Here is a 27,988-nt window from a genome sequence, read left to right as displayed (position 1 = left end):
TATCTGAAGCCTGTTAGAGGTTTGAATCATTTGCTGACTTTCTATGTAAGCTCAGGATAATGAAGATGCTTTAAAGGGGAGAAAACACCACAGTTGCCTTTAGGGTCACAATCAGCCCTCGATGCAGTAGCTACATGTAGTCTAGCCAATAAGAATGCTAACTTTTGTACAAATGTGTTTGATTTTTTTTCCTTTTATTATTTATTCGAAAGAAATGTTAAATAAAGTGGCTCAAAAAGCTCCGATGTGTGGTCCACTTCCTTGTTCAAGAACTTGGAACCACCACCTTACAGTCCTCGTCCGTCTCCACGCCAACCTCTTCCTGTAGAAGAACAAAGCTTGGAGGATTTGTTTTTCCATGTAGGAAATGTGATGTTGCTTCTTCAGCTCACCAGGAACTCCTTTTTGCTCTTTGGATATCCCTCCAGGATGGCGTTCATCATCTCTGAAGCCTGACAGACCCAAATAATTATTAAATGCTCGTTGCTGAAAACGTATCTGGTGTGAAGGCATTTCTAACTCCAAATGAATACATGTACCAATCTCTTCCTCTTTTTCCACTCCTTCACATAAACCTCTTGCTCTTTGTAAACCTGCAAATGAAAACATGAACGTGTGTTTCAGGGGAAAGCAGACCACCTCGCCAGAACGGAGACTTTATAGGTGCACACCTTCTCCTTCTCCTCTGGTGTGACATGGTTCGTAGCTGACTTGATCTTCTCCACGCGTGCTCTGTATCCAGAGCACTCCGCTTTCAGCTCTTTAATCTCTGCCACCATCTCTTCTGTAGTGAGCGAACTGTTCAGGCCCTTCAGCTCTGTCATAAACAAGAGTTAAACTCTGGGTCAAGCTGCAACAAGAGGCACCAGTCAGCAGGGTCCTGTACCTGCGTCTAGCTGTCTGCAGCTCTGTGTGAGGGACTGCAGCTCTGCACCAAGCTCTGAGATCTGACCATCCATCGCTTTCAGGTCATCATCCTTTACATCTTTAAACTGATTCTGTTTGCAGAGATTAACAATAGTAGAGTTAGGCATCCCAAAGCATGCTCCTGCCTACAGCAACACAACAAACCTGATCAGCAAAGTAGATCTTCTGCTTGCCATATATTTTCTCCTTTATTTTGCCCTCCTGAGCAAGCAGCTCCATGGCTTTGACCACCGCCTGTTGGGTGAATATAGTCCAACAATAGAGCAATGGCTACACAACACCAGCCCGAGGAGCGGATCTCACCGTTTTGCCCAATCCATGCTGCTTCTGCAGATTACAGAAGACGTCCTGAGCGCTGTAGGGTCGGTTCTTCTCGTTTAGGTAGGCAAGGATGACTGCCGCCCCTACGACAGCGATACATTATGATTTATAAATGGTTTCTTCCTACACAACAAAAACTCAAATCCGTAGGTGTTTAGCTAACGTTAGCTGGATGCTAACCGAGCTAAGCGGTCATTTTATTCCCGACGAGCTCAAACAATCGTTGCCTGCTCTTGTTGGATGTCTTAAAAGTCAAATACGTCGCTTAAATCTAAGATATTCTATAATAAAGATCACCCTAAACATACCGTTATCTTTTTTACTCATTTCAACCTGTCCGTTCTCACGTTAGCTGCCCTGATGTTGAGTTTCGCGCAATAATTTGCGTCACGCTAAAGATCGTTTATAAATGAGGATATCTCACTCTGACAGGAAAAGTTTCTCGGAAAAACCCAGATTTCATTTGTTGCCTTTATTTTTCAATATAAGCATTTTTATTTATACTTAGCTAATGTTGTACACATTATTTGTATCTTCAGCAGTTCTTTTCCATTATGTTTGCGTGGTTTCCAAAACAAAGTGAGACCCCTGTCATTTTGACTAAATCTTAATTTGTTCTAAGTGATAAATAAGGTTTAAAGAGCAAGTCACCCCCAAATAAACTTTTTTTTTTGCTGATAAACTAAATAAACGAGTGTCTAATCGTGCTGCAGACACGTGTCGTCAATAATTTGGCATTTCAGTGCATCTTAGTTAAAATTTAAATATTCTGCCTAAAACTGGCAGTGTTGTGCCGTTGTCAGGTAAAAACTCTGCACTGTATTTTAATTTAAATCTGCCACCGCTATTGGCTAAGAGGTATGCTATGATGTAAACTGGTATGATGTCACAATGCTGTCGTGAGCCTGTGTGTGTGTATTTGTTAGCAGCTCGGCCTTCTCGGTCTGCCAGGCAACAGCATTTGTTGCATTTTTCAAACATGAAGTGGGAGTAGACTCTGGTAGGGGTTTACTTGCTCTTTAAAGCCATCCTGGTTTAGTTCAATTTTAAATGTCACACGCATTATTATTATTATTATGAGACAAAAATCTTTGCAAACATTTTATTCAATGCAGTTTCAAAACATCTGCAAACCAGACAGAGAAATCAGCACTAAGCACATCACAGGATCACCTCTGCTGAAGATTTGTTAGACTTTTCATGAAGCAGCTTGGAAGATTCAGACTGAATCCTACAAAGGGAACATTTTAGGTGTCAGCAAGATTCCATCAGTGCAGCTTTTTACACCACACAGCTGTATTATGCTGTGGTAAAAATCTTGCAAACTCGTGAAAAACAATAATAAAAATAACTAAAGAAAGATTAATGTGGTTTTCTATTAAAAACAGAATTTTAGACTCGATATTTGGATTTCAATAAAATCTTAACTTAATATTTTTTGGTTTAAAGTGCCATTTCCTCTTTCTTATTTATTGAAGAATCAGGCTGATCAGCTCAAAAGAAAGCATTTATAGATGAACAACTAAAACATTTTTTTAATCCAAATTTGATGTAAACATGGGTCAATTTAACAATACGCTCTAACAGAGAATTTGATGACGATCCCATAAAGTTCAGCCTGGCTGTTGAATCCATCAAAAATGATCCAATTTAAAGTGATTTGATCTGATCTGGGATTTCTTTACAAACGAGAAACACGTCATAGAGACAGCTCGTGCAGGGACAGCCAAACTAAAAATAATCAACACTATTTCCACACATTCATAAATATACTGCACAAATATAACAGTACTCTGCTGGTTCAGGTAAGACTGATGTGGCCGACTAAATAAGCTCCCAAAGACAGATGTTTGCTTCTGTAATCAGAAAAACAAAACAGCGGAGTCATCCTGACAATTCAAATTTTTATGCAGATCAGTGAAATTTTAGAAAACACAACAGCTAACAAGAGTTTAAAAGCTAAAAGCTCTGAAAACATGCAACATAAAATAACCCCCCCTCTCATAAGAGGACAGAAACGTCCCACCACTAAATCCCATCTCAAAGGTTTGATAACTGGTTCATGAAGGATCGACGACTCCAGCAATGACTGAATGCACTTTAACATTAAAAGCTCCTTCATGCTGTCATTACTCATCAAAGACGGCTCAGGTTAAGCAACAGGAATGTCACATTTGGTCCTACAATAAAAAGCCCTGAAGGTCAAGTCCTCTGTGTAAAAAAAGGTTTCACAGGGCGGAGCTGTGTGTTCTGGGTACGAACAATGCCGTGTACCCAAATGTGTGATGTAGTTTACTTTGTTTTTGTGTTTCCTATTGCTCAGCCTACAACCTAAAAACTCCATCATCAAGAATTCAAACGTATAAAACAAGGATTTAAAAAGAGGAGAATGAAATACTTCACAGTGACTTACTGATGCCTACCAGAAGCAGGGCTGCTGGAACCTAAAATCACCTCACACGCACACACACGCGCGTGCGCGCACGCACACACACACACAATCATCATTTTACACTCTACCCACATAACTGCACACCCTCAGCAAAACACACACACACACTTCACTGTGGTTTACCAAGCAGGCTGGAGAAGAAGTTAGACCCCTGGCTGTCACCCCGTCTAGAACCCCCCCCTCCGAAGGGATCCATCTGGTTCAGTTCAGACTGATCCAGCATTTCAAAGTCTTCTGCATCCAAGTCCGTGTCAAACTCAGAGCTGGACTGTTTGCGGTAGCTCCGGTGGCCCCCGACCTGAGGGTGACCTTGCCTGCGTTGAGTGGTGGGAGGCCGAGGTTGCATTGCGCCCGCCAGCGCTGCCTGAATCATGTTGCTGGCAATGACTCCAGCCAAGTCTCCACTGATATCTGAGACAGGTGGAAGACCGCCGAGAGAAAGTTCTGAGTCCAGATCCTCCTGATCCGAGTCCAGATGAGCATCAACATCCAGCACTGAGGCCCGGTGACTAGCAGGTCCAGACAGACCCAGACTGGGCAGTCCGATGCTTGTGTCGTCTTCATCATCCATCAGGGTGGCATCGGGGTTAATGGATGGGAAGTCTGGGAGGTCTTGGGCAAAAGATTCTTCTGCGTCACTGTGTCTGTCGAGATCTGATCAAATGCAGACAGAAAGACGTCAGAGGAGAGATCAAAAAAGAAGATCAAGCAACAAAAAGCAGGAGCCTCACCTTCAGAGCCCTCTGTGAGCGGGGTCTGACCTCGCGACAGGTTGAATGTCCCGTTATCAGTGTAGGACACCTCGGCATCGGAGTGTTCAGAGTCGGTCAAGGCAAGTTCTTTTGCAACAACAGCATCATCAAACTGGAAGACAAAAAAAGAGTAACATATTTTTAATTTCCTGTGTTAGACAAAAGTAAAAAATCTTTACGCTTCTTTTCTATTTCCCTCTACCATAAGAAATGCTTTCGGTTTTATGTCCTCCCTGTTTGCTCTCACAGACTTCAGCATAAACAAAAAAGCAGTGGCAAGCCAACCACAACAGGAAAAGTGCTTGATGTGCTACTGTAACCAGAGGTGTGCTAAAGGACAAACCAAGAGATGTAGAGGAAACGCTTGGTATTAGATCAATGCTGCGCTTTAGGTTGTGCTAAATACTGAATAAACTGAAAGGGTAACAGACGTATTATTGCTGTTTCTATTGTAGTTGAGATGCTTCTGTTCACAAATCAGAAAAACTCAACTTGAATATAAAGGTTTAAGGAACTTACAGTTGGGCAGAAAGCAGCCAACTCCTCCTCACTGTCGCTGGCTTCACCCGAGGCTGCACTGCGGATCGGCATTCGCAGGACTGGAAAGTTTAGATGAAGCAGATAAATAACTCATTATTGCCCTTAGGCCCTTATAACATGTTCCAAAACCAAACTAACAATACACACAAAGCTCTGCGGAGTTGCACTGAATTTATAGAACAACAAACAATAATAAAAAGCAGCTTTTCTCATCACATCCTATCAGATTTTGAATTATGAACAACTAAATCATCCTTTTAAGACTCTGGACTGCTGTTGCATTCAGTTTCTATATGAAATAAACCCAGAAAAAAAACAGAAGTAAAACTAATGTGACTCTAGCAATTAAACAACAAAGTGCCTCAGACAAAATGGCAACAGGAAAGTTCTTCTAGCAAAACAACATATCTGTTTAATAAAACTGAACATCTTTTTACGGCCACCGGAGGGCGCTAAAGAACCAGCCATTACAACAGAACAGCCTGCCAACTATCAGTAAATGAAAAAAAAACTTCTTGCTGAAATGTTAAAAGTGAGAAACGACGAGTTTCTGCTAAAATCTAACGGATCTGATTGGTATTATAAAATGAATAACAGGGCTAAACATGTTTCTGTGACTTACATTGGTTGTCGATGGGCTTTGACATCATGTATCCACGAACGCTGAAGTCCAGCCTCTGCAGGGCTGGCTCCAGCTTCGCACACACACCCTGGAAAACCCTGTGATAGGCACCCAGAGGGGCCAGGAGGGTGGCTAGCACTGGAGTCAAAAGGAAAAGAGCACAAATGATGCAAAAAAAGAGAAAATTATGTTTAGCAAACCAAATATGTGTTTTATACGGTGTATGTGCGTACTTGTTCATATTACACCTGTATATTGTCTATCTAGCCTCACGTTTTCATTCTGCTCTCCTTGAACAAAACCTATATGAACATAACCCCTCCTAAACGCACACTCGACACACCACATTTTCTGGTATTGCACTAGATGCTAGACTGTATTTGTCTCCTTGTTTAAAGCTAAATCTAATCTAATGTAAGCATGGACACAGGACTATTAGGCTTGGATTGGTGCCCCATGCTGAGCTCGGAGGTCTACACTGGCTGAAGGTTAGGAGATTAGTCCACTCTACGCCTGACCTCCTTAGCTTTAAGCCCGACTCCCTGCTCTCCTTCTCTCCCTTCTTGTGTGTCTCATCCCGGCTTTAATCACCACATGGAGCAGAGCCCGGTACCAAGGCCCAGCAGATCTGGTTTCAACACCCATGCATTTTTAAACACACTAGTCGGGCTGAGTTTCCCTGCCAACACAGCCTTCTGTAGTTAGGACCAGCTAAACTGCTGGGACTCACAGGCAGAGTAGGAGAGCACCAATCCAGGGACGTAGTTTCCAATCAGAGCCAAGCAGGAGAACACGCCACAGGTCATGATGCAGAACTGTCACAGAACAAGACACGTGTGGGCAAAGGTCAGAACAAACCAAGAGTGCCAACAGTAGAGTGTTTGTTCAGAGCTTAGGGAATCTTGATGGATTAATAATTTGTAGAGTCATGATGAACGGGTTAATCCAAATAAGGGTGTGAGTAATCTGTAGGTAAAATGGTTTATAGTATGCAGTGCTCACATTGCCAGGGTTTTGACGTTTGTATTCCATCATATCGGATCTGAAAACCGATGCACTGACCCAGGCCTCTGCAAGGTGGTGGCACAGCTCAGGCACGCTGAGGACACCGGGCTGTACCAGACCCCAGCTGCACAAACAGATACGATTCCTTCAGATTGCCTGTTGTGTTATACGGTGATGTCAGAGTAACGGCTGATTTTAGACGACGTTCACTGACCTCTCATTTTCTGATTCATCCAGCTTTCTGACTGTGGAGAGAGGACAACCGCTTTCAAAACCTGCCTCAAGCATTAGGACTTAATATAAACCAACAAGAGTGCAGAAAGTAACCAATAGCACGTGTTAGTTTGATTATTGTTAATGTAGAAAGTCTGAGTTTTATCAAATCTATTCGTGAAATAGTGTTTCTCAAAGTTGTGGGAGGAAATATATAATCTTAAAAAGGAAGAGCCCCTATTGAAATAAAGTGCAGCACCTCTGATCTCTGGCCAGATCCTATTCCTCCAGGTATCAACAACTACAAGCACAGCGAGGCCAGACGCCAGCAGGAACAGCAGGCGCAGTGACGTTAGGGCAAAAAACCTAGAGGGAAATAAAACATACAAACAGATATTTCATCTCTGGACTGTTCCCTTTGGATTCAACAAAGAATTATGGACACAACTCTACAGAATACACCAAACAGCAAAAAAAAAAAAAAAAAAAAAAAAAAACCTTCTGTTCTAGAATAAAGAAAGAGGTTTTCACCCAGTCAGATATTTTACATCTTCTCCTGACGGGAAAGGTGACAGTTCAGATCAGCTTTGATCGATAAGGATCTTTTCTAATCTGATGAAAATGCTACAGTTGATACGTGTAATCTGTATTAAGAAGCGCTGTCAGAAGTCCCATTATTTTGCCACTGCTCCTGTTTGAGATCACAAGACTTTAGAAATGTCTGGACCACAATAACGCTGCAGAATTCTGCCAATCTTGGGAGATTATCCTCACCAAGAGGACATCAGCAGGTCACAAGGTATTAGCATTTAGGTTAGTGGTGGTAACAGTAACAAATGTAAACAAAATGTGCAAATTCTCTTGTTGAGCCCTAGCTTAAGATCTGAAGCAACGCAACTCTTAATCTACTAAAAAAAAACAATCCCACAGCAAAAATGGGAAAACAAGATTATCTGTGGTGACTAATTGGTTAGAGTTAGGCTATTAGGGTTATTGTGGATAAACCATGACCCAACATTATGTTTCTGCAGGAACAGTTAAATTCGATGATTCGATAATTAGGACCACCACGTTATCTACCACCAGTGCAGAATTAACTCGACAGGTGAAGCTCTTGGATCGTGTAAAAGCACCAGCTGATTGCTGGCATGATCTCCAGTCAAACTCAGTACTGACAGATTTGCAAGAAAACAAGAAAACCCACCAGAACACTACGTTGATAACAATGTAGAGCAGAATGCTATGAAGAGGTCTTTCCCACACCAGGACGGACTGTAGATAGGTGAGATGGGGCTCGTTTGGGCCCAGCTTGGAAAGAAGAATGGCTCTGACAGCCCGAACCCGACCATCTCTCTCACTGGAGCTTGACCGAGTTCGCAGACAGACCCCGGACCCCTGCTTGGCAGATCCATCCTCCATGGATCCCGCTTCTGTTGCTCCAGTGTGCGCCATCTTAGCGTCAACTGTTCATGGAATCAACCTGTAAAGTAACGATAAAAGCGAAGAGGAAACAGGTAAACAGATTAAGAGGGTTACCACAGCGGTCACAACACCTTTGCTAACGGATGGACTAACAGCGAGACACGCCAGCTGAAATACTGTCTCACTGTCCACAACTATACGTCTTGATACATTAAAAATAAGCATGTTAACTAAAGCTATAGTTAGAACATTTAAGAACAAGCTGACACTTACTATACTGTCATTTTTAACCAGAAATGTAGCGCTCCGTACTCTTCAAAACCTGTAAATATGGCGTATCCTGTTTTTCCGACTGCTGAACGGTCCAATCGGAATTGGCCTAACCTGCTGCGTCATGGTGCGTTTAAGGACACCACGGCTTGTTTTTGTGCCTTTCATAAAAACAGCAGTTGTTATTCCAGAAAATGATTTTTCAATTAAACTACATATGTAAACTCATTCCATTTCAACACTTTATTCAAATAAAAGCGAAATCTGTTTCTGAAATATATAATGTTCTGCGTTTTGGATTGGCAAAGTTGTTTAGTTTGAAAACACTGTGGCCCACTATCTTCTTCCAGCACAACAGATGGCAGCAACCAAATTAACTTGCAGAGGCAAATTAGAAGCGTCAGTTCAGTGGGTCTGCTCCATTTATATTGGCAGACTTCACAGCGACACTCCTTCGATGAGTATTCGTGGTTGTTTATACGGCTCATGCTTCGGTAATACGTAAAGGAGTGGACATAGTAACAAGCGGGAAGGAGCGGGCTAGGAGTGGTTTAGCGGTGGGAACTATACATTTAGCCGTGTATTTAGCTAGTAAACAGGCTAGCTAAATAGGGAGCAAATAAAGAGCGATCATGCCGCGGGAAATTATAACTCTTCAGCTGGGACAATGTGGAAATCAAAGTAAGTTACGGTTAAATGTTTCCAACCTTCTACTCAAACGGAAGCGATTCTGTTAAAACAGGCTAGCAAACATCCAGTGTTATTGTAACCTAGCATAATAATGGCGAATTCTTATTGATGGTAACGAGTTAACGTTAGCTAGCAGTGTCAGTCAGTCAGCAAATGTCTCTGTGTTTGTGTGTTTCCCGTTGTCTTTTAACTCAGCATGTTCACGTTTCCACCTCTGTTTTGCAGTTGGATTCGAGTTTTGGAAGCAGCTGTGTGCAGAACATGGCATCAGCCCGGAGGGCATTGTGGAGGAGTTCGCCACTGAAGGGACTGATAGAAAAGACGTGTTTTTTTATCAGGTAGTTGGAGCATACATTTTTATATTTTATCATCTGTTGATGTGAAATTATAGAATTAGTTAACCCCCTGACGAATGTCAACACGAGGATACGCTTCCTTAAAACGTTTAAACCAAGACAACTTCTTACAAAGTCCTCTCAGCCAAGAAGACACATTGTACATGGTGGTTTCTAATAGGGCTGCAAGATGTTTGGAAAACCAGCGATAATGCTGATTAATATTGCAATTGCAACATGACTTGTAATAAATATCTACTTAACTCAAGAACAAAAAAAATTAAAAATGACTAGATAGATATCATAAAATTGGGAAAAGCAAAAATTGTGATCAAAAGATGTGAGGAAAGGGAAAAGAGTGAACAAGAAAAGGCAATCATGGGAAAAGCAGAATTGGCAGAAAGAGTAGAAGGAAGCTAATTCAGGTTATTCACCATTCAACTGCTTCTCCCCCACCACCAACTCCCCTCAGCACCACACTCCCCCCCTCTTTTGCATCTGACCAGGTGAGGAGAGAACTGAGGCAACTTAAGAACAGAAAAGCAGCAGATCCTGACGGGATCAGCCTGCTCAAAGACTGTGCTGACCAGCTTTGTGAAGTGGTCACACACATGCTCAACCTGAGCCTTCAGTTGGAGCAGGTCTCCATCCTGTGGAAGAATTCCTGTGTGGTTCCAGTTCCCAAAACATCACATCCTCGAACTAGACTATTACAGACCAGTCTCCTTGACCTCCCATTTATGAAGACTAGAGAGACTCATCCTCACCCATCTACGTTCAGTGGAGAGCCTGGAAATAGAGCCACTGCATTTAGCATATAAACCAAACATTGAGGTGGAGGACGCACTCATCTACCTGCAGCATCAGGCTTTGACTCACCTTGAGATGCAAAAATGCACTGAGAGAATCATGTTCTTTGACTACTTAATTGCCTTCAAAACCATCCAACCACGTCTACTGCAGCAGAAGATGAGGGGTACAGGAGTGGACGAACATCTGATTGTATGGACATCAACTACGTCACCAACAGACCACAGTACGTGAGGCTGCACAACTGTACATCTGAGGTGGTTGTGTGCAGTACTGGAGCTCCACAGGGTACAGTGCTCTCTCCCTTTCTATTCACCTACTACACCTCGGACTTCACCTACAACCCCAGCAGCTGTCACCTCCAGAGGTTCTCTGATGACTCGGCCATTGTCAGCTGTGTGTCTGAGGGGAATCAGGAGTACAGGTCAGTCATCATGGACTTTGTTGACCGATGTGAACATAATCACCTTTGCTTGAACACCAGTAAGACAAAGGAAATGGTGGTTGACTTCCAGAGAAACACTCCTCCTCGCTCACCAGTAAAGTTCCAGGCAGCAGACATTCACCTCAACAGCAAACTGAACTGGTCCAACAACACAGATGCTCCTTATAAGAATGGCCAAAGCTGCCTCCGCCTCCTGAGGAGGCTGAGGTCCTTCAGAATTAATCCCCAGCTGCTAAAATCCTTCTATCACTCTGTGGTTGGATCTGTTAAACACTCTGCTGTGGTCTGTTGGGGTGCAGGCAGCTCTGACCGAGACAGGAAGAGACTGAGCAAGCTAGTTTACAAAGCTAGCTCAGTTCTGAGCTGCCCACTGGATTCAGTTGAGGAGATGTGTGAAAGGAGGATGCTGGGGAAGATGACCACCATCTTAAAAAAAAAACTCCCACCCACTGCATTCCACTGTGGAGACCATGGTCAGCTCCTTCAGAGGCAGATTGAGACATCCCAGATGTAAAACAGAACGCTACCGTAGGTCATTCATCCCCTCTGCAGTGAGAGTGGATAACTCCTCAGTCTAAGCTGTACTGGCATTATCCTGTTACACAATAACACCAATGCAATACTCAGTATGTGTTCAATACTTGTGCAATTTTACATAGTTTATTACATAGATATACATAGTACGTCTGTGTCCCTTACAGTATGCTGCAAAGTTCTGGAACCCACGTTTTTTTTTTTTGTTTTTTTATTTGGGGTTTTCAAGTCAAACTTTATTTATAAGGCACATTTCATACAGTTGATGCAGCTCAGAGTGCCTTACAGATTAAAATGACCCTTTTGTGCAGCCCTAGTTTCTCATATATGAACGGATCATCTTATAGTTAGAAAACGTGAACATTTACTTTATAAATAGCAGTTTATGAAGTAAAAAAAAAAGAAAGAACTCATTGTATATCCAATATATCTCATTCTGCTACGAAGTTTGTGGCTCCTAATTTCCTTTTTTGTCTTTGTTCCGTGGCACAGAAATGGATTTGAGAGGAAAGTCTTTGTTTGTTTTTGATATCGGATGCAGCTGAAGGGGGCATAAAAAAGGGAAAATCTTAAATATCTTTCCACACATATTTTTATTCATCTAAGTAAATATTTTTCTGTAACAAAACATTGGTCACAGTGAGGCTGTGTCAACCATTAATCCCTCCAGTTTAAAATGACTGATCAGAGTGTGGATTATGTTCTTTTTCCTCTTCTGTTGCTTCATCACGGCTTGCACACACTTCACATCAGCTTAGAGAAATCCAAGAATGAAATTTAGAAATAAAGCAAGGAAAGTGTGATTCTATATAGTGATTGTTGCGAGGTGCACCACTGTTATTTGCCACCAGATGGCGTCTTTGTAACCTGGGACAACCAAGCAGCTGTTCTTGCGTGCATGGATGGATTGAGAACTATCACCGTCTAATTCCTGGTTTAAATCAACTCCACAGGCTGATGACGAGCACTACATCCCTCGTGCTGTTCTTCTGGATCTTGAGCCCCGTGTCATCCACTCCATCCTTAACTCCCCCTATGCCAATCTGTACAACCCAGAGAACATCTACCTGTCTGAGCATGGCGGAGGTGCTGGGAACAACTGGGCCAGTGGATATTCACAGGTCATCACCAGGAACATCAACTTTGATTTGATCCAAATGAAAGCCAAGTACTAATTTGTCGTTTTCATGTTTTGTTCCCCAGGGCAAAAAGATTCAGGAGGACATCTTTGACATCATTGACCGAGAGGCAGACGGGAGTGACAGCTTGGAGGCGAGTTTATCACACGTCACGTTGCAGCTTTGTTTTGGGGTTAGATTAGCGTGGTGTGTGGTTTTAAAATAAAGCTGAATAAGTGTGAGGCAGGATTAGGGTGGCTTTGTAGTGATGACATCACTAATTTGATAAATTTTTACATTGTTTAGAGCTTTTTGTTTTTAAATAGTGATGTTCCCATGGTCACTTTACATCTTTTGATTTTAATTCCATTTTTGTTTCTTTTTTTAAAAACACAGAAAAGGTTTCTCTTTACCTTGCTGACGGTTTCGTTTGTGGCTGCAAACATCCTCAGAGCTGACGCTGATGGTGGCGTCACTTCCTACTCCGCTTAAAGATCTTTAGAGTTTGTTTTGTATCCTAATGGACTAGATGTATTACTAGGGGTGTATTTAGCATCCTTTTTCTTTCACTTGTCATTTTCGGTCTTTCCTCTGTGAATTTCTGAGTCTTTCTGTGACGTTTTGCGGGTTTGGTTCACAATAAGCTGAATTATCTGACTGAATTCTACCACCGTTTATCTACATTTACTCAGACGTGACTTCTTTTAGTCACGCAAACCGTTGCTTCTTTGTTGTGGTGATCAACACACGGAACTGAATCAACTAAATGAAAACAACGTGTCCAAATGGTGCCAGAGTCTGGCATTCTAAAACCAGAACAGCTCTGACCTTGCCTTTATTATTCTTAGCTCCGTTTTCTTTTTTTTCCTCCTCCTTCTGAACTCAATTGAGCTTCCAGCCTCTCATAAAATAACACTCACATTTCCCCTCAGAGGTCTGCAATTTCTGGTACTCCTTCACATTATAATCCCACATTATTATTGAGTGTGTGCTCTCATGTGTGCTGTGCATAGAAGGTGGGCCCAGCTGCTGTTGGCATGTGTATGTTAGCAGGGTGTGGCGTGTAGCGTGTCTGGTGATAATAGCCGGGCGAGTGTTGAAGGCAGGTATTACAGAGCTTTCTTGGGGGGTGGGGGGCAGCAGCAGCAGCAGCGAGGAAGCCCCATTTGTGAGGTGGGGCAGTGCTACCATTTATATAACTGTTTAGGAAGCGAGGCATTTGCTCACCCACACACTTCTCTGCACCAGTGCACTTTACTGTAAGCTTCACACACGTGTGGCGTGTGCTGCGGCACGCTAACAAGTAACCCTTGTGTGTTCACAGGGATTCGTCTTGTGTCATTCGATCGCTGGGGGGACAGGCTCAGGACTGGGATCGTATCTGCTGGAGAAACTTAATGACAGGTCCACCAACAGAATTGCAGCGTGCTCACTTAGGGTTTAGCTTGTGATCTGGTGTGTGTAAATAACACATTTCCTGCTCTACAGGTACCCAAAGAAGCTGGTACAGACATACTCTGTCTTCCCAAACCAGGATGAGATGAGCGACGTGGTTGTTCAGCCGTACAATTCGCTGCTCACGCTGAAAAGGCTCACCCAGAATGCAGACTGCGTGGTGAGCAGCACTCCAGAGGGGATTAAGGCTGATTAATACCAGCTTTCAATTAAATGAATAAATATGCACAGGAAACCAGGATATAAAAATGTAGTCATACTGCCAGGAAGTAACGATGTGATGCCAGAAGTTTGACCTTTTTGTTCTAACATCAATAAAAGGCATCATTGTTAATAAATAGTGTGGACACCAAACACACAAACATATCTATCTAAGGCATTTAGAACAGATTGATTAGAAAACTTGTAATTCTTTAAAGGTGTGGAACACAGAAAAAAGATTTTTAATTATTGCTGGTTATAATCAGTCACTCTGAGCTTTTCATGCAGGCTGAACGTGAAAATAGTCTCCTACATCAATCTCCTGCATTAGCTTCTGATAGAAAATAGACGGTGAAACTCTAGGACTAGAAAACCCCGACAAATCTACGTCACTCTGTCTCTTTACATTCATGGACTCGCCCATCTTGACTCCCGATGGGGAAGGCTGCTGTTGGTCTAGCGTCCAGGAAACGGTAGAGAACGTCTCAGCTAATAGAAGCTAACTGTTAGCATTAGTGACTCCACCACACAGCAGAACTCCTCCAGGCTTGTGTTATTTGTGAAGATAAAACATAAACGTTGCAGAGCAAACAATTGGTGGTAGAGTGGTGTTGCTGTTACCCAATCAGAGGTGAGATGTCCAAATATCAGGTAGAAGACTCCCTATCCTGCTGTCTTCTGCTTCCCTCTGCTCTGGCTCACTTGTAGTTCCTGAAACTGTAGCGCCAGAGCTTTTGTTCCCACAGAGCGACTCACAAGGTGTTCATTTATATAACGAGACCACTGTAAATCTATTGAAAACTTTGTCTTTAAATCTGTTTTCCTTTTGGTTAAAATCCTGATGTACCAGCTACTCTTTCGGATGATGCTTCGTTTCTCATTTAAATACAAGCTCATCACTAATTACAGTCATTCGTATCTCCGATTCCTGCATCGCCCGCTCGTTACTGGGACCATCGCTACACCAACATGTGTAACTCGGGTCGATACCTGGTGATTAAAGTCTTCTTTTGCACCACTGAATTATGAAGGAGCTGAGTTTAGCTTGCCGTTTTCAGCCGTAACTTTTTCCTTGTAGAGAACAGCTTCTCCACTGCTGGTGACACAAACAGCAGTGGCAGTGCTGAGCAAAGCCCAGGAAATCCAGCTTATTGAATTTTACTCTTAAATATGTGATTGCATTAGCCAGAGACGCACTGGCGCTCTAATAGCGTTTCCTCTTTAATACCTTCTTCCTCCAGGATCTTGCATAAGGACCTCATGTTGATTGAATTAGCCTGAGAGCTAATAGTCAGCACTGAGGACCCGTCCCCCTGTTGCGTCTCTAGTGTGCCATTTATGTTCAGTTCTCCTAACAACAGCACACTGTGAGGTTTGATTTCTTGGCGGCATTGTTGCTGTGATGTTTTCTCTGACGTTTATGAACAGTAAACCAACTCTTTCCTGTCTTCAGTTGTCTGATAGCTGCTGTTTTCTATCAGGTGGTGCTGGACAACACGGCCCTGAATCGCATCGCCACAGACAGGCTGCACATCCAGAATCCTTCCTTCTCTCAGATCAATCAGCTGGTGAGTGAGAGGAGTCATCAATGCTGCGCTCCTCCCCGTAAATGAACAAGAGGATATGTTCAGACATGCACGCTGCAAAAAATGAGCAAACAAGTTCGGTGGGTTGGTTTAGGAACAGATGGGAGGGTTGCAGCTTTCCTAGAAACGACCCTCCCATGGCTGCACTTACCATTTGCCTACTTGGCAAGTATTAACTGAAAACATTTTCAGGCTTGGAGATTAACTTTAACCCTCCCACTGTCCTAATGGGTGTGACCCCGCGAGGAAAGTTGACCATTGAGCAGGCTTGATGGTTTATCCCTTGAGGTCCATGTGGCAGGGGTGAGGTGATGCTCACTCCTCACCCCGCCACATGGTCCCAAGGGGTAAACCATCAACCCTGCTCAATGGTCAACTTTCCTCACGGGGTCACACCCATTAGGACAGTGGGAGGGTTAAAGTTAAAGAGCAAGTCACCCCCTACCAGAGTATTACTCCACTCCCACTTCCTGTTTGAAAAAGGCAACAAATGCTGTTGCCTAGCAGACAAAAAGGGCGGAGCCGCTAACAAATACACACACACACAGGCTCACAACGACATTGTGACATCATATGGTACCAACTAACATTCTAGGGTACCTCTTAGCCAACAGCGATGGCAGATTTTAAATTCAACTGCAGTGCAGAGTTTTTACATGACAACAGCACAACACTGACAGTTTTAGGCAGAAAATTAAAATTTTAACTAAAATGCACTAAAGTGCCAAACTATTGACGACACGTGTCTGCAGCACGATTAGACACACATTTATACAGTTTATCAGAAAAAAAAGTTGATTTGGGGGTGACTTGCTCTTTAAAAGGACACTTCATTTAAATGCAAAAATGCACTCACGGTTCTTAAGTGGTATTGTTTTGAAATCTACGTTTAAATCCCTTCATCTGAAATGTAGTTTGGTCCCGACTTCTCCTTGTTGCCTGTGATTTCATTCATGTAGGTTTCTACAATCATGTCTGCCAGCACGACCACTCTGAGATACCCAGGCTACATGAACAATGACCTTATCGGTCTGATCGCATCGCTCATCCCCACTCCTCGACTCCACTTCCTCATGACTGGATACACGCCACTCACCACTGACCAGTCGGTGGGCGATAAAACTTCCATTACTAAAGGTTTATAGGATGTAAAGACGGAGATTCATAATCCAGCTGTTTTTCAGGTTGCTAGTGTGAGGAAGACCACAGTTCTGGATGTGATGAGGAGGCTTCTGCAGCCCAAGAATGTGATGGTGTCCACAGGAAGAGAGAGGCAGCCTAGCCACTGTTACATCGCCATCCTCAACATCATCCAGGGAGAGGTTGACCCCACGCAGGTGTGTCACGTTCACTTTGTGTTTTAGGGCTTAAATTATATTGGTTTAATTTTAAACCTTTTTTGTGACCGACTGCTCTTTAGGTGCATAAAAGCCTCCAAAGGATCCGCGAGCGCAAACTTGCCAACTTTATTCCCTGGGGACCCGCCAGCATCCAGGTGGCTTTGTCCAGGAGATCCCCGTACTTGGCCTCAGCTCACAGAGTCAGCGGCCTGATGATGGCAAACCACACAAGCATCTCCTCTGTAAGCAGTTTTAAACCTTTAGTTGATTCTCCTGGTGTGGGGCTGCACTGAGATGATGGTTCGTCTCTGGTCATACTTAAGGGGGGGGGGATAAATGGTTACTCTAACAAATTAGACTTCTGAGTTTTTTTTTTTTTTACTTCCAGTGAAAAATGGAAACTTAAAGCCTTTTTAAGTCCTCTGATTCAATGCTTCAGAGGGCATTTCCTAGCTGGTTTAGCCCAGACACAGACTGAGCTTTGGTTCTCCTTACAGTGTGTGTGAATGACTGAGGCCCTGTCCACACGTAGCCGGGGATCTGCCAAAACGTAGATATTTTTCTACGTTTTGGCCTGTCATCCACACGAAAACGGAGTTTTTTCACACGAAAACGGAGTTTTTTAAAAACTCCGGCCAAAGTGAAGATCTGCGTTTTCTCCGTTTTGGGTGTCTGCGTGTGGACAGACAAAACCGGAGTTTTAAGGTCCGCAACGTCACTTTCCGTGACAAAAAAATGCTGACATCACGTGTGCGACCTGTGTTTACACTAGCCGACAGCATGGATGCCCTCAGAGCTGCGCTCACTTTATCAATTGTCCAAGCGCTTTTTGCTTGTTTGTTTTTGCAAGCGGAATTACTGCTCCTTGTGGAAGACCACAGACGAAGGGCGAGGTTAAGAACGGGGGAAGTGCTGCCGCCTACAGGTCTGGCATGTCCTTAACAACGTATTTATCCGGGTACGTGTGGACAGTTTTTTTTTAAAGCGAGGTGGTGTGGATGCAAGTTTTTGGAGGGGCGGATATTCGTTTAAAAAAAAAAAAACCCAGCTACGTGTGGACTAGGCCTGAATGTGCTGTGAAGCACTTTGGGGGTTGTAGAACCCTAAGAAGGTGCTATACAAAAACAGGACATTTACCATTTAACAGATGAAGAAACCAAACTGAAAGAGTTTGGGGATTTTTAAGAAGTCTCAACGGAACTTGAAACTTTCCCGATTTTAATTCTAGTTTTGGTCTTATTTTCTATTCCAGTTGTTCGAGCGAACATGCAGGCAGTACGACAAACTACGAAAGCGCGAGGCTTTCCTGGAGCAGTTTCGCAAAGAGGACATGTTCAAAGACAACTTTGATGAGCTAGACAACTCTCGCGAAGTCGTCCAGCAGCTGGTGGACGAGTACACCGCAGCAACGCGGCCCGACTACATTTCCTGGGGAACGCAAGAACAATGAGCAGACTTTAAACTCGGCTTGGTGCTACAAGGTCTTCTAGATTAGATCTACGTAACATTAGAGTCTCACCTGTTTGGCTGTTGCTGCTTCTGAAAAATATTTAATGGTTTGTTGTAGCGTGCGATTAGTTTTGTCTTTTAAAGAGAAGAAAAGGTGGGGGCTTGATGTAAACACCAACTTTCATCTTAACCAAAGTCTTTAACACCCTGCAGAATCCCATGTAAAGTAGTCCTTCCCTTAATGAACAGCTCAGTGAAAGTACTTTTTATTGCATGCCAGTACTTCAGTAATATTGTGCACAAAATTAATATTCTCTTGTTGGTTATTCTGCCCCACATGTCTTGTAGCCTATAATTTTTCTGCAATGTAAAATTGCCTGTTGCCTTGTTTTGCTCTATTTTTCTACAGAGTACAGTTTAGTTTTGTGGATTTACAGGAACATGCCTATAGAACGACTGTAGGACAGGGAGAGTACATAGCTTTATGGGTAATGTAGGTTTATGCCACGCCTCACACTTCTATCCATCTCTCTGCTGCTGATACGCAGCTCATCTTTTTCATGACCAACAAGAATGTCAAGTTCAGGTTAGACTGATGTTAAAACATCCGTCATTTGAGCTGTGCAAATATGTTTTAAAGAATTTGTCCTCAAAGTTAGTTTCCACAGATAAACATGGTGTATGAGGCTCAAACTGCTGTAAATACTAAGGTTTGGCTCTTTGGGATAATCTGTGTCATTAAAAGTGAATTCTGTTCCATGTTGCTTTGCTTGTTGGACCTGTATGATGAATAAATCTTTTTTTCTATGAGTATTTTCTCTTTGCTACCTGAAGGCTCCACGTTTTTGGGGAAATCTCACTTTCACTTTTAGTTGAAGACAAACTCTGGTGGAGCTGGCTTTACAAATGCTCATTCATGTAATTCCTTTAAGGCTCATTACATGTGGAGAAAATCTAGGCCCTTACAAATGCTTCCTTAAGAAGATGTAGAGTACAGGGCTGCCAACTTTTGAACATTTCATGTCTGGGGTCATGGGGTTGGGAGCGGACAGTTCGTCGCGAGGATCTGTGGCTGATGAGTGAAAACAAAAGAAAAACATTCGGGACTGAAGCTCCGTCAACACCGGTTGGCGACGCAGCTGCATAAAGTACATCATTTTGGTGGCACGCGCAGCCCAGCTCATGTTGGCCATTCCCACCTGTACCGGGTAAATTCACACCTTCCATTAGAGCAAGCCTCTGATTGGTGGGTAGAATCAGCCCACATGGGCTTAAGGCAAGGATGTGTGGAATCAACTGGGGCTACCCGGGCCGGGCCAACCCGGTACAGATGGGAATGGCCCAATGGTTGTGGGAGAACCGGGCCGGTCCCATCAGCAGCAGGTGGAGCTCACCGCTCCGCCCATCTCACAACCAGAGCGGAAAAAAGCACATCGGCTTGGATTATACAGATAGGATTCTGTGTGTGAAACAATGCCAGTTAAAGTATTACTAAGTGTTGTTTGTGTGCATGATGTTCAGTAGCTAATGCTATAATTAACATCATCAGTTGTTTTTTTCATAAGCCCTACACACGTGCATGATGCACGTTTGGGGAGCGCAGGCACTGGTTTAGTGTGAGAGATTGGAGGTGTGGCGTGAGAGCGTGTGAAGAGGGTCAAATGCGTGTGTCTCACGCTCAGTGCGTGAGAGTTGGCAGTCCTACTTGGGTCGACCGATGGGGTAGACGTACTTTTGAGCGGCTGAGTACAAATCTGACTAGTTACTTATGAAATAAGTCCCGTCAGCAAGTGTTGCAATCAGAGCAGACTTAGTCTTGACTGTAAAAGTGAAATACTCCACTGTGTAGTTTTAGAATTTTTTTTCACAATAGCCCATGTGTCCGAATCCAACATTTTAGAAAAATCAAAGTCCCAGTGTTGAAGAAATTGCTGCATTTTATACTAAGATTTATTGTGAAATAATTAAATATTTGCCAATTTGGACAAATGTACCACATCCAATATTTGGTTAACCTTTAATGTCTAGAACTGATCGAGTTAACACATTTGTGTTGGTTTGATAAGCTCTGGTGACCATCTTGTATTTGAAAGACTTAAATGTTTCAGCTGTAGATGTACATTACTTTCTGAAAGTTTCTTTCAAATCTATCACGTGCTTAATGGCAATTCTTTGCCAAAAGACAGGGTTAAATCAGATGGCAAAGGTAAAGAAGTGTGAAAGTATCAGTGGTAATGAGAGTCATGACTCTACAAGACCCTTTCTGGCTCTTGGAGAGTACAGACGCTTTTTTCCTCCTCTCCACCCCATTCTTATCCCAAGGCTCTTTGTCTGTCTCTGGGTGTACGGCTGCTTCAACATTTTTTTTCTGGAAACTGAAATTACTAAAATGGACCTGGTCAGTTGGTCACTTAACGCGATTAACAAAATTTTTTTCAACGATGAGAAGGGGCTCCCGGGTGCCCCTCTAGGACAGATCCAGTTGGGCACATCATGGACTCCTGGAAACAGAGTAACCTGATTTGCCTATCTCAGCTGTCTGTAGAGGATTCTGAAGACGTCTGGATGTTTGTGGTGTTGGTGTCAGGTTTCCTGCTCTTTGGCCTAGAAGGCTTCCTGGCGTACCGGAAAATTAACGAGCTGTCGAGGAATATTGGCGCTCTCCCTGAGCTCAGGGATGGATTACACCGCGCTGTGAATGCACAGACTCATCTAATTGTTTGAGATGAGTCGTAAGCTTGGAACTTTGGCTGAGATTCATGCGTTGGCACAAAAGATGGATGCCATCAAGGAGCGAGTGGACGAATCAACACAGATTGGGATAGATAAATTTACGCCATTATTGGGATTTTGAGAGGTTGAGGACTGACAGAACTTTAAGACAGAGAGGAAATTATCTCTGTGTGGCCCCAAAACAATTTCTAATCTGAATCTGGTGCAGCTTGAGCCTGTGAGGCTGCAATGAATACTCCCCCCTCAGAAGAAATCTGGAATGCTGCCGTCACTATGGCAACTCTGTCTCCCTATCCCAGCCTGGGAGGGACTGCGGGCTGTGAAGGCCGCTGAATCGTTCCAGGAGTCACTGTGCCCTCCAAACCCCAACGACCTCCCTCCCCTGTCCAGACTGAGGTGACGTGCGCTGCTTATCGTGGCTGCAGTTACTGACGTGTGGAGAGTCCCAAACCCTACCACCCCACCTTGTGGACACTTATGTTGTTTGATATCTGATGTCTGTTGCATAGTCTAAGATGTTTTTTGCAAAGCAAAGCTGCCCTCCCTGTGGAGGGTAACTCTGAAGTGCCCTTTTTTTTCTCCACCTGAACCAATCCTCATGTAACCCCTCTGATCTCTATTAAGGTAGCACGACTCAGGGTTGCGAATGACCACAGTCACCAATTCTTGTCATGTGTCTTGCCCATGTATGTGTGATCTCTGAATTGTGTGTACTGAAACTCTAATTTCCCTCTGGGATTAATAAAGTATCTTTGAATTGAATTGAACAGACCTGGGCCTGACTCAGGCCAGATGCGGTCCAGATCTGGGCTGAATCACACAATAAGGATCGTTATCCGGGCCAGTGCCGGTACAGTTTTGGACCTGATTCAGGAAAATGGATTTGCACCGGTATTGGCCCGGTGTGCTAAAGGACACTGGCCCAGGTTCATTTTGCGGATCTGGGCCAAATGACTTTTGCTATCTTGGTAGGTTTCAGCTCCATCTGTAGAACTGAGTAAGGCTATTTTTGTGTTTGCAAGCTACTGTCCATTAGCTAGCTGTGGCAGCCATCTTGAATTATTTGTAGAAGTGTGTCTGCATATTACTTTCTGAGAGTGTCATTTAAATTGCAGCATTTAACCACAGGACAGTCAAACAAATGCACACACACACGTTTGTCTTTCTATGTTAGTGAGGACCCTTCATTGACTTCCATTCATTTCAGTGACTGACCCACGGTAACCCAACCTCTTCCCCAGTGGCGGCTCCAGAATTTTTTTTCTTCAGGTGCTATGAAGGAGCTAGTCTTTTTGTTGAGGGTGCTATGAAGAAAGTGGTCATGGGTACCTATTGTTCTCTAAAACACCTTCAACACTAGCAGATACACATGCGTGCACAAAACCTCAACAACACCTGAAACAATCATTAATATACATCATAAACATGAACAATCGCTGACTTTTCCATGAAATCATAAACACATACAGCCACACAGAAAACCATCTATAGTGTTGCAAGGTTAGCTAACTTTAGTGCTAGCATTTCCAAAACCCTCAACTGCTGCAGTGGTTGAGGGTTGACTCTCTTCATCCAGATCTGTAGGTTTTTGTGGGTCTGAGATCACTTCCAAAGATTCATTTGTTTCTGACTGAACCCGTGGAAATTTGGGCAACAAAAACCGATCCATTTTACCACTAGCTCTTAGCCTGGCAAGCCAGACTAAATAAATGTATTATTTAGTCTGGCAACGCTCCATTGACGGCTCTCAGTTGTGGGTCGGGTTCTACCGTTGTCTTTCAAATGATCTCCGCGTCCTACTGGACAATGAATGTGACATACTCACCGCAACAGCCATCGGTAAATGAGGCGGTCCGCAGTTGAAGGAGAAAACGCATAATTTTTTCTAAAAAAAAAGGCACTTAAATACATCTATCTGCTCCTGATTCTAATGAAGCCCAAGTTCTAATAGTCCAAAATTGATGTAAAAGCCGTTTCAAACGAGCTGTCGCCATCTTGTTTCACTCTGTTGCATCATCCCACCCACCAGGCATATAGAGTGCCCTGATTGGCCCACAAAGCGGATAAAGATCTGTGATTTGTTCACTAAGCAGATAGAGCACTACGATTGGCCCACCATTATGGACCAATCACAGCTCTTTATGTGTTTGAAACCCCTCTGGAGAGCTGTGATTGGCCAGCCAGAATGCTGATAGGGGCTGCAGAGGTTCCAGTGGAGCGTTCCTAGACCAAACTTTGCAAAGCAAGAATTTGGTCTAGTTCACTAGGCTAACTAGCTCTACCTTTCACTCGTTCGCAGGTGGAAAATGAGGTCAAAGGTTAACATCAATTTCCTGTTTTGGTTTAAGTTTTTACCATCTATATGATAATTTACTGATTATTTTTGTCTTGTATGTTAAATACGATCACATCCACACGTTAAATTAAAATTAAATAGTAAAAAAAAAATCTAATATTTACCTGGGGGTGCTATGGGGGTGCAATGACTAATCCAGGGGTAGCTATAGCGCCCCCATGACGCCGCCACTGCTCTTCCCATGCCTAACCCCAACATTAACATTAACGTAATTCACATCATATCTCCTAAACTAACTAATAGACATTTAGAAAACTTCCCTTCCTTTGTAGTGAAAAATACAAAAAGGTCCTTAGTATGTAATATATACAAGTACACACCCACACAAATACAAATTATTTTCTGGTGCTGATTAGGCTACAAAAAAGTACTAATAACAGTGCAGTAAAAGGGGTATTTTTTTTATTAATTACATACAGTATTTATAGTTTTTATTGCACTCCCAGGTTAGTTAAAAATAGTGCAATTGAATATAAACATTACATAAAAAGGTACCATGCATCATACAAACAAGCTTAATACTAAGCAAAGACATAGCAGTTTTTGTTTTATCTCATTTTCTCATGTGTGGCTCGGAGCTGCCTGCAGCTGCAGTGGGAAAGGCTAAAGACTGGCTTCTGAGCAACAAGACAATAGTCGAGGCCTTTCACGGTGAAGACACCAGCGTCTTGAGGCTGGTTATTTTAAAGGACCGTGTAGCTGACAGACTACATCTACAAAATAAAAGTTGTACAACATATTACTGGATTTTGGGTGTTTGTGTTTAAAGAAAGAAAAACTCCGTCTGCATTTGTGGATCCGGTTTTTTCTCTCTCTCTCGTCTAAAAGCTTACACTGAAATAAAAGTTCTTTGGTCCATTTTCAAACTCCTGACCTGACGAAACTTTGGCTTCACAAGAATATTCAAACAGTGAACACAAAAAGAGCTACACAGAATTAACTGACAAGGTGCTTCAGTTAAAGCAAACGTAATGTTAGGAAAGGTGTGGGTCTACAGTTAAGACATCAAGGACAGGTTAAAATGCTACATTTGCTTAAATAATACAAAAGTAACCATGGCCAGATTAGAGGGACTTACTTGGATGGTGTTTTGTGTATAGGAAATATGAAGTCAGGTTTTAATTTATATAGGCAATAGCTGGAGACTGAAAATAAGCAGAAAAACAAGAAAGCACCTGTTATCTTCAGCAGAGCAAACCTGCATGGAGACAATAAATGACTTAAGCAGAGTTACTCAATCGGTCAAGTGTTATCCAAGTTTCATGTCCAGGACTACAGCCGGGACAAGCAGCACAACGAAAGGAGAAATCAGAGCATTCAATAGCAACACCATGAAAAAAATACTTTGACTTCTGTGAAACGCACAACCCAGACCCTTAATGTGTCACCCGAGAAATGTTTTGTTGCGATCCGCTGGAGCCAGTTAAACCATACGTGAGGGAACAGCGCGGCAGCCAAAGTGACTCAGTAACAGAGTTCAACATCTGCTTCCAGTTCCAAGTTCACATGGCTCGACGCACCAACAGTTCCAGGTAACGCAAGCCCATCCGGGACCTTATGAAAGCTGACTGTTGAACGTGTCACCATAAGGGCACGTGAGAGTCAGGGTCAGTGTGTGTGTGTGTGTGTGGAGCTGAGAAACAGCTCAGTGAAGATGGCAGTGTGTGTGTGTGTGTGTGTTTTACTAAACGCTCTCACCACTTCCAGCAGTGCGTGAGTGATGGCTGCCTTCTAGGAAAGGCTAATCCAATATGGCACACCTCAAGAGACAGAGGAGAGGGTAGTGTATTCACTTTAAGCTTCACAAGGGGAGCGCCACAGCTTAGGGTTACTACTGCAAGTCTCACTTTTTTTGTGACGTGTTCCCCTCCCTGATGTAGCAAGATCCACACATTTGACTTGTCGAGGAGGTCAGGGTGAGGTTGAGGTTTGTGGGATTTAGTGTTCCCCTCCATACACCCACCCCTTCTCACTCTCCAGCCAGGTCCTTCAGCTGAAACGCTCAGGAGAGGTTTATTTTCATGGGTGAGGAGAGAAAACAGGCCTTGCTTTGTTTGGGATGACGGAGCACCGGGTCCTCTAGAGAGGATGATGGTGGGGTATCAAACGGGGTGCGAGGGCAGCTCCAGAAGCGTCGGTGTTGGCGTCGGAACCAGCTGACGGAAGCCCACCTCCGTGGTGTCACTGATGGTGAAGTCTGGATCTTCCCCCTTTCCTCGCTGGCAATGGATGGCACTGAAGTACGCATTCATAAGCTGTATGATCTCAGTCAGCTGTGATGGAGAGACAGAGAGAGGTCAAACTGGTGGCAGTGTCAGTGACTGTCTGCACTGTCACAGGAGGGCAGAGACAGATGATGTCATCTAAAGCCTCCAGCAGCAGAGAATATGCAAGAACGAGTGTTCGAATAACCCTTCTTCCAGCGCCTAATCGCTCTATCCTCAGCTCCAACGCTAATCAAACCTGCTTTATTTTCATGTCCAGCTGTTTAAAATCCTTCCAGTGATTGTCAGAACAATAAAAGGACTTAAGTTCATAAAAAGTCTTTCTGAGCTGTGCTTCAATTTGCCTGTGAGCCCAAAAAAAAAAAAAAGCCACTTTTGTGCCTTACGAGAGATCACAGAGGGTTTTCTTGTTCTGTGTGGGAAGATGCAAGGAAATCAGTCCAGTGAAAGGCTAGATTTGTTCTCGAGAGGCGGGGGGGGGGGGGGGGGGGGGGGGGGTTGGTCGGTCTGTCTGGAAGAACATCCCTGTTTCGGAGAAATGTTTAGCCTAATATTTTAATCCAACCACAGCAATAAAACTCGCCCCCATACCAGGAAGATAAACTTGTGGTGGTTGCCGTTGGTTTATCGAGGAGAAGCAGGTACTGAGCTCTCTGTTTAGACCAAATTAATAAGCTTTTAAAGTCGGTCAAAGGGGGGGTGGGGGTGGGGGGGGGGCAGACTGTGTGCCTTTTACTTCTGCTGCAGAACACATCTGTTCGGACTACACAGCAAGCATGGATGGGGGGGGGGGGGGGGGTTCTTTACAGTATGCTCTAATGGGAAACAGGCTTGATCACAAACGGTTGTTTTACATTTGGTCCTAGAGCACAACCAGTATCAATTTAATATAGCGTAATATTGTTTTTGGATGGTTTAAAGTGCAGGGGTCAAACTTGACTTTGGAAAAAGTGGGGGGGACATGTCCCCCCTGTCCCCCCCAAAAAAATTACGTCCATGACAGCAAGGGTTTTCTGGGCTCAGCGAAGAAAAACTGTCCAGATTTTTAGTTGAGTCCGTCTTTACCTTGGTGGTTTCAAACATCAGATCCCGATCCCCAGCTGTGATCCTGAAGGTGTTGCTGTCAGACACACTGTAAGAGCAGATCTGGCCATAAGGGAAGGACTCCAGCGCCTCGGACTCTCCCTGCTTGTAAAGAGACACGGACGAAGCGGCGACACCCAGCCACAGCTTCTGGGAAAAACTCCCTGTTGAACTCTGCAGGCGGGAAGAGGCAAACGAACGTCAGAGAAGGCCCCAGTACAGAGAGAGAAAAATTAAGACACGATCTAGCAAAACTCACAATATAAAAGTCCACTTCATAAAGAGTGCATCCAAAGCCCGACCACTGGCGTGCAATAGTGAGGTATGCAGCCATACTGTCCCTGCGGCTGTAGCCGGCCAGGCCTTTCCATCGCTCCAAGATGGAAGTCATGACAGACGACGACTCCTCCTTCAGCCGGCTCCGCAGACGCTTGTCCAGCTCCACCTTTTGCTTTTGCACTGCTGTGGCCGTGTGGCTCCACAGCGTGCCGGCCAGGAGACCCGTGGGGAAGCGCTGTGTCGTGGGACAGCTCTGAGTCGCCACCTGACACGGAGGCATCGCTTGCGCGGCCGACAGAGACACAAGAACCCGAGTTTCAAGCATGTGGCCAGGGAATAGTTCGTCCAGAGGTGGACAGGGGACATGCATGCTGAAGTCGCCCATCAGCGACTGAAGCCTCAGGGCAGCTAATGCCTGCAGGTCCTCCTCACAGGCTGGCAGTTGACCACGCACCACCATCTCATGGCACTGCAGCAGGAAGACCCGGAACAGGAGAGATGGAAAAACATAGGAAGAAGGTAGTGTTTGTCAGTAATAACCTCAGGCCCGTCATCAATACTTTCTGCCCCTCCCCGTTTTATTTTGTCTCATAAATCTTTTATAAGAGTCCTGAGGAAAAAACGTTTTAATGAAGCCATTCCTGGCTGCCTTTTGCGTTCGCTGCATTCCAGCCAATGCTTTTAGTCATCCTGCTTTTGACGCTGTGCATGCATGTTAGATTGCCGACTGCAGATCATTCAATAAAAATCATAAAAATCCAATAAAAAGGTGAAATGACTCACTCGTTCTCCTCGTCAACATTTTATTGGCCACTTAAAGGACAG

At 43.8% G+C, this 27,988-nt stretch overlaps 4 protein-coding genes across 5 annotated transcripts in view; 1 reads left to right on the top strand and 3 right to left on the bottom strand.

Moving 5' to 3' along the window:
- Window positions 1–43: 43 nt before the first annotated feature.
- On the bottom strand, window positions 44–1,670 carry psmc3ip (PSMC3 interacting protein). The gene is made up of 8 exons (XM_015948684.3): window positions 1,557–1,670; window positions 1,231–1,331; window positions 1,072–1,161; window positions 887–998; window positions 672–817; window positions 540–593; window positions 393–452; window positions 44–322 (listed from the first exon to the last, which is right to left on the bottom strand). Exons 1-8 carry the CDS (start codon window positions 1,573–1,575, stop codon window positions 266–268), a joined length of 639 nt encoding a protein of 212 aa, XP_015804170.3. The 5' UTR covers window positions 1,576–1,670; the 3' UTR covers window positions 44–265.
- A 1,908-nt stretch (window positions 1,671–3,578) lies between these two features.
- retreg3 (reticulophagy regulator family member 3) lies at window positions 3,579–8,642 on the bottom strand. Of its 2 annotated transcripts, none has more exons than XM_015948680.3 (10): window positions 8,528–8,642; window positions 8,037–8,312; window positions 7,092–7,198; window positions 6,834–6,864; window positions 6,617–6,743; window positions 6,345–6,429; window positions 5,615–5,752; window positions 4,972–5,051; window positions 4,432–4,564; window positions 3,579–4,354 (listed from the first exon to the last, which is right to left on the bottom strand). In XM_015948680.3, exons 2-10 carry the CDS (start codon window positions 8,282–8,284, stop codon window positions 3,810–3,812), a joined length of 1,494 nt encoding a protein of 497 aa, XP_015804166.1. In that variant the 5' UTR covers window positions 8,285–8,312; window positions 8,528–8,642; the 3' UTR covers window positions 3,579–3,809. The 2 variants fall into 2 exon arrangements, with proteins under 2 accessions (XP_015804166.1, XP_054596170.1); XM_054740195.2 differs by having other exon boundaries at window positions 8,567–8,617.
- Window positions 8,643–9,032: 390 nt separating this feature from the next.
- tubg1 (tubulin, gamma 1) lies at window positions 9,033–19,051 on the top strand. Its single transcript, XM_015948682.3, has 11 exons — window positions 9,033–9,205; window positions 9,440–9,552; window positions 12,292–12,459; window positions 12,542–12,610; window positions 13,781–13,860; window positions 13,945–14,071; window positions 15,594–15,680; window positions 16,658–16,807; window positions 16,883–17,035; window positions 17,119–17,280; window positions 18,291–19,051. Exons 1-11 carry the CDS (start codon window positions 9,157–9,159, stop codon window positions 18,486–18,488), a joined length of 1,356 nt encoding a protein of 451 aa, XP_015804168.1. The 5' UTR covers window positions 9,033–9,156; the 3' UTR covers window positions 18,489–19,051.
- Window positions 19,052–25,449: 6,398 nt separating this feature from the next.
- plekhh3 (pleckstrin homology, MyTH4 and FERM domain containing H3) overlaps window positions 25,450–27,988 on the bottom strand; it is a 47,535-nt gene continuing 44,996 nt past the window's right edge. The window contains exons 11-13 of the mRNA XM_015948679.3: window positions 27,144–27,632; window positions 26,867–27,058; window positions 25,450–25,849 (exon numbers count right to left, since the gene is read on the bottom strand). Of these exons, the coding sequence (XP_015804165.3) occupies window positions 25,679–25,849; window positions 26,867–27,058; window positions 27,144–27,632 (852 nt within the window). The 3' untranslated portion in view covers window positions 25,450–25,678. The remainder of the gene's footprint in view (window positions 25,850–26,866; window positions 27,059–27,143; window positions 27,633–27,988) is intronic.

This window comes from Nothobranchius furzeri, chromosome 5 (assembly GCF_043380555.1).
Source record: "Nothobranchius furzeri strain GRZ-AD chromosome 5, NfurGRZ-RIMD1, whole genome shotgun sequence".
In the NCBI taxonomy this organism is placed as follows: domain Eukaryota; kingdom Metazoa; phylum Chordata; class Actinopteri; order Cyprinodontiformes; family Nothobranchiidae; genus Nothobranchius; species Nothobranchius furzeri.
Note: the sequence above shows the minus strand (reverse complement) of the source record. Positions and strands in the feature narration are given on the sequence as shown.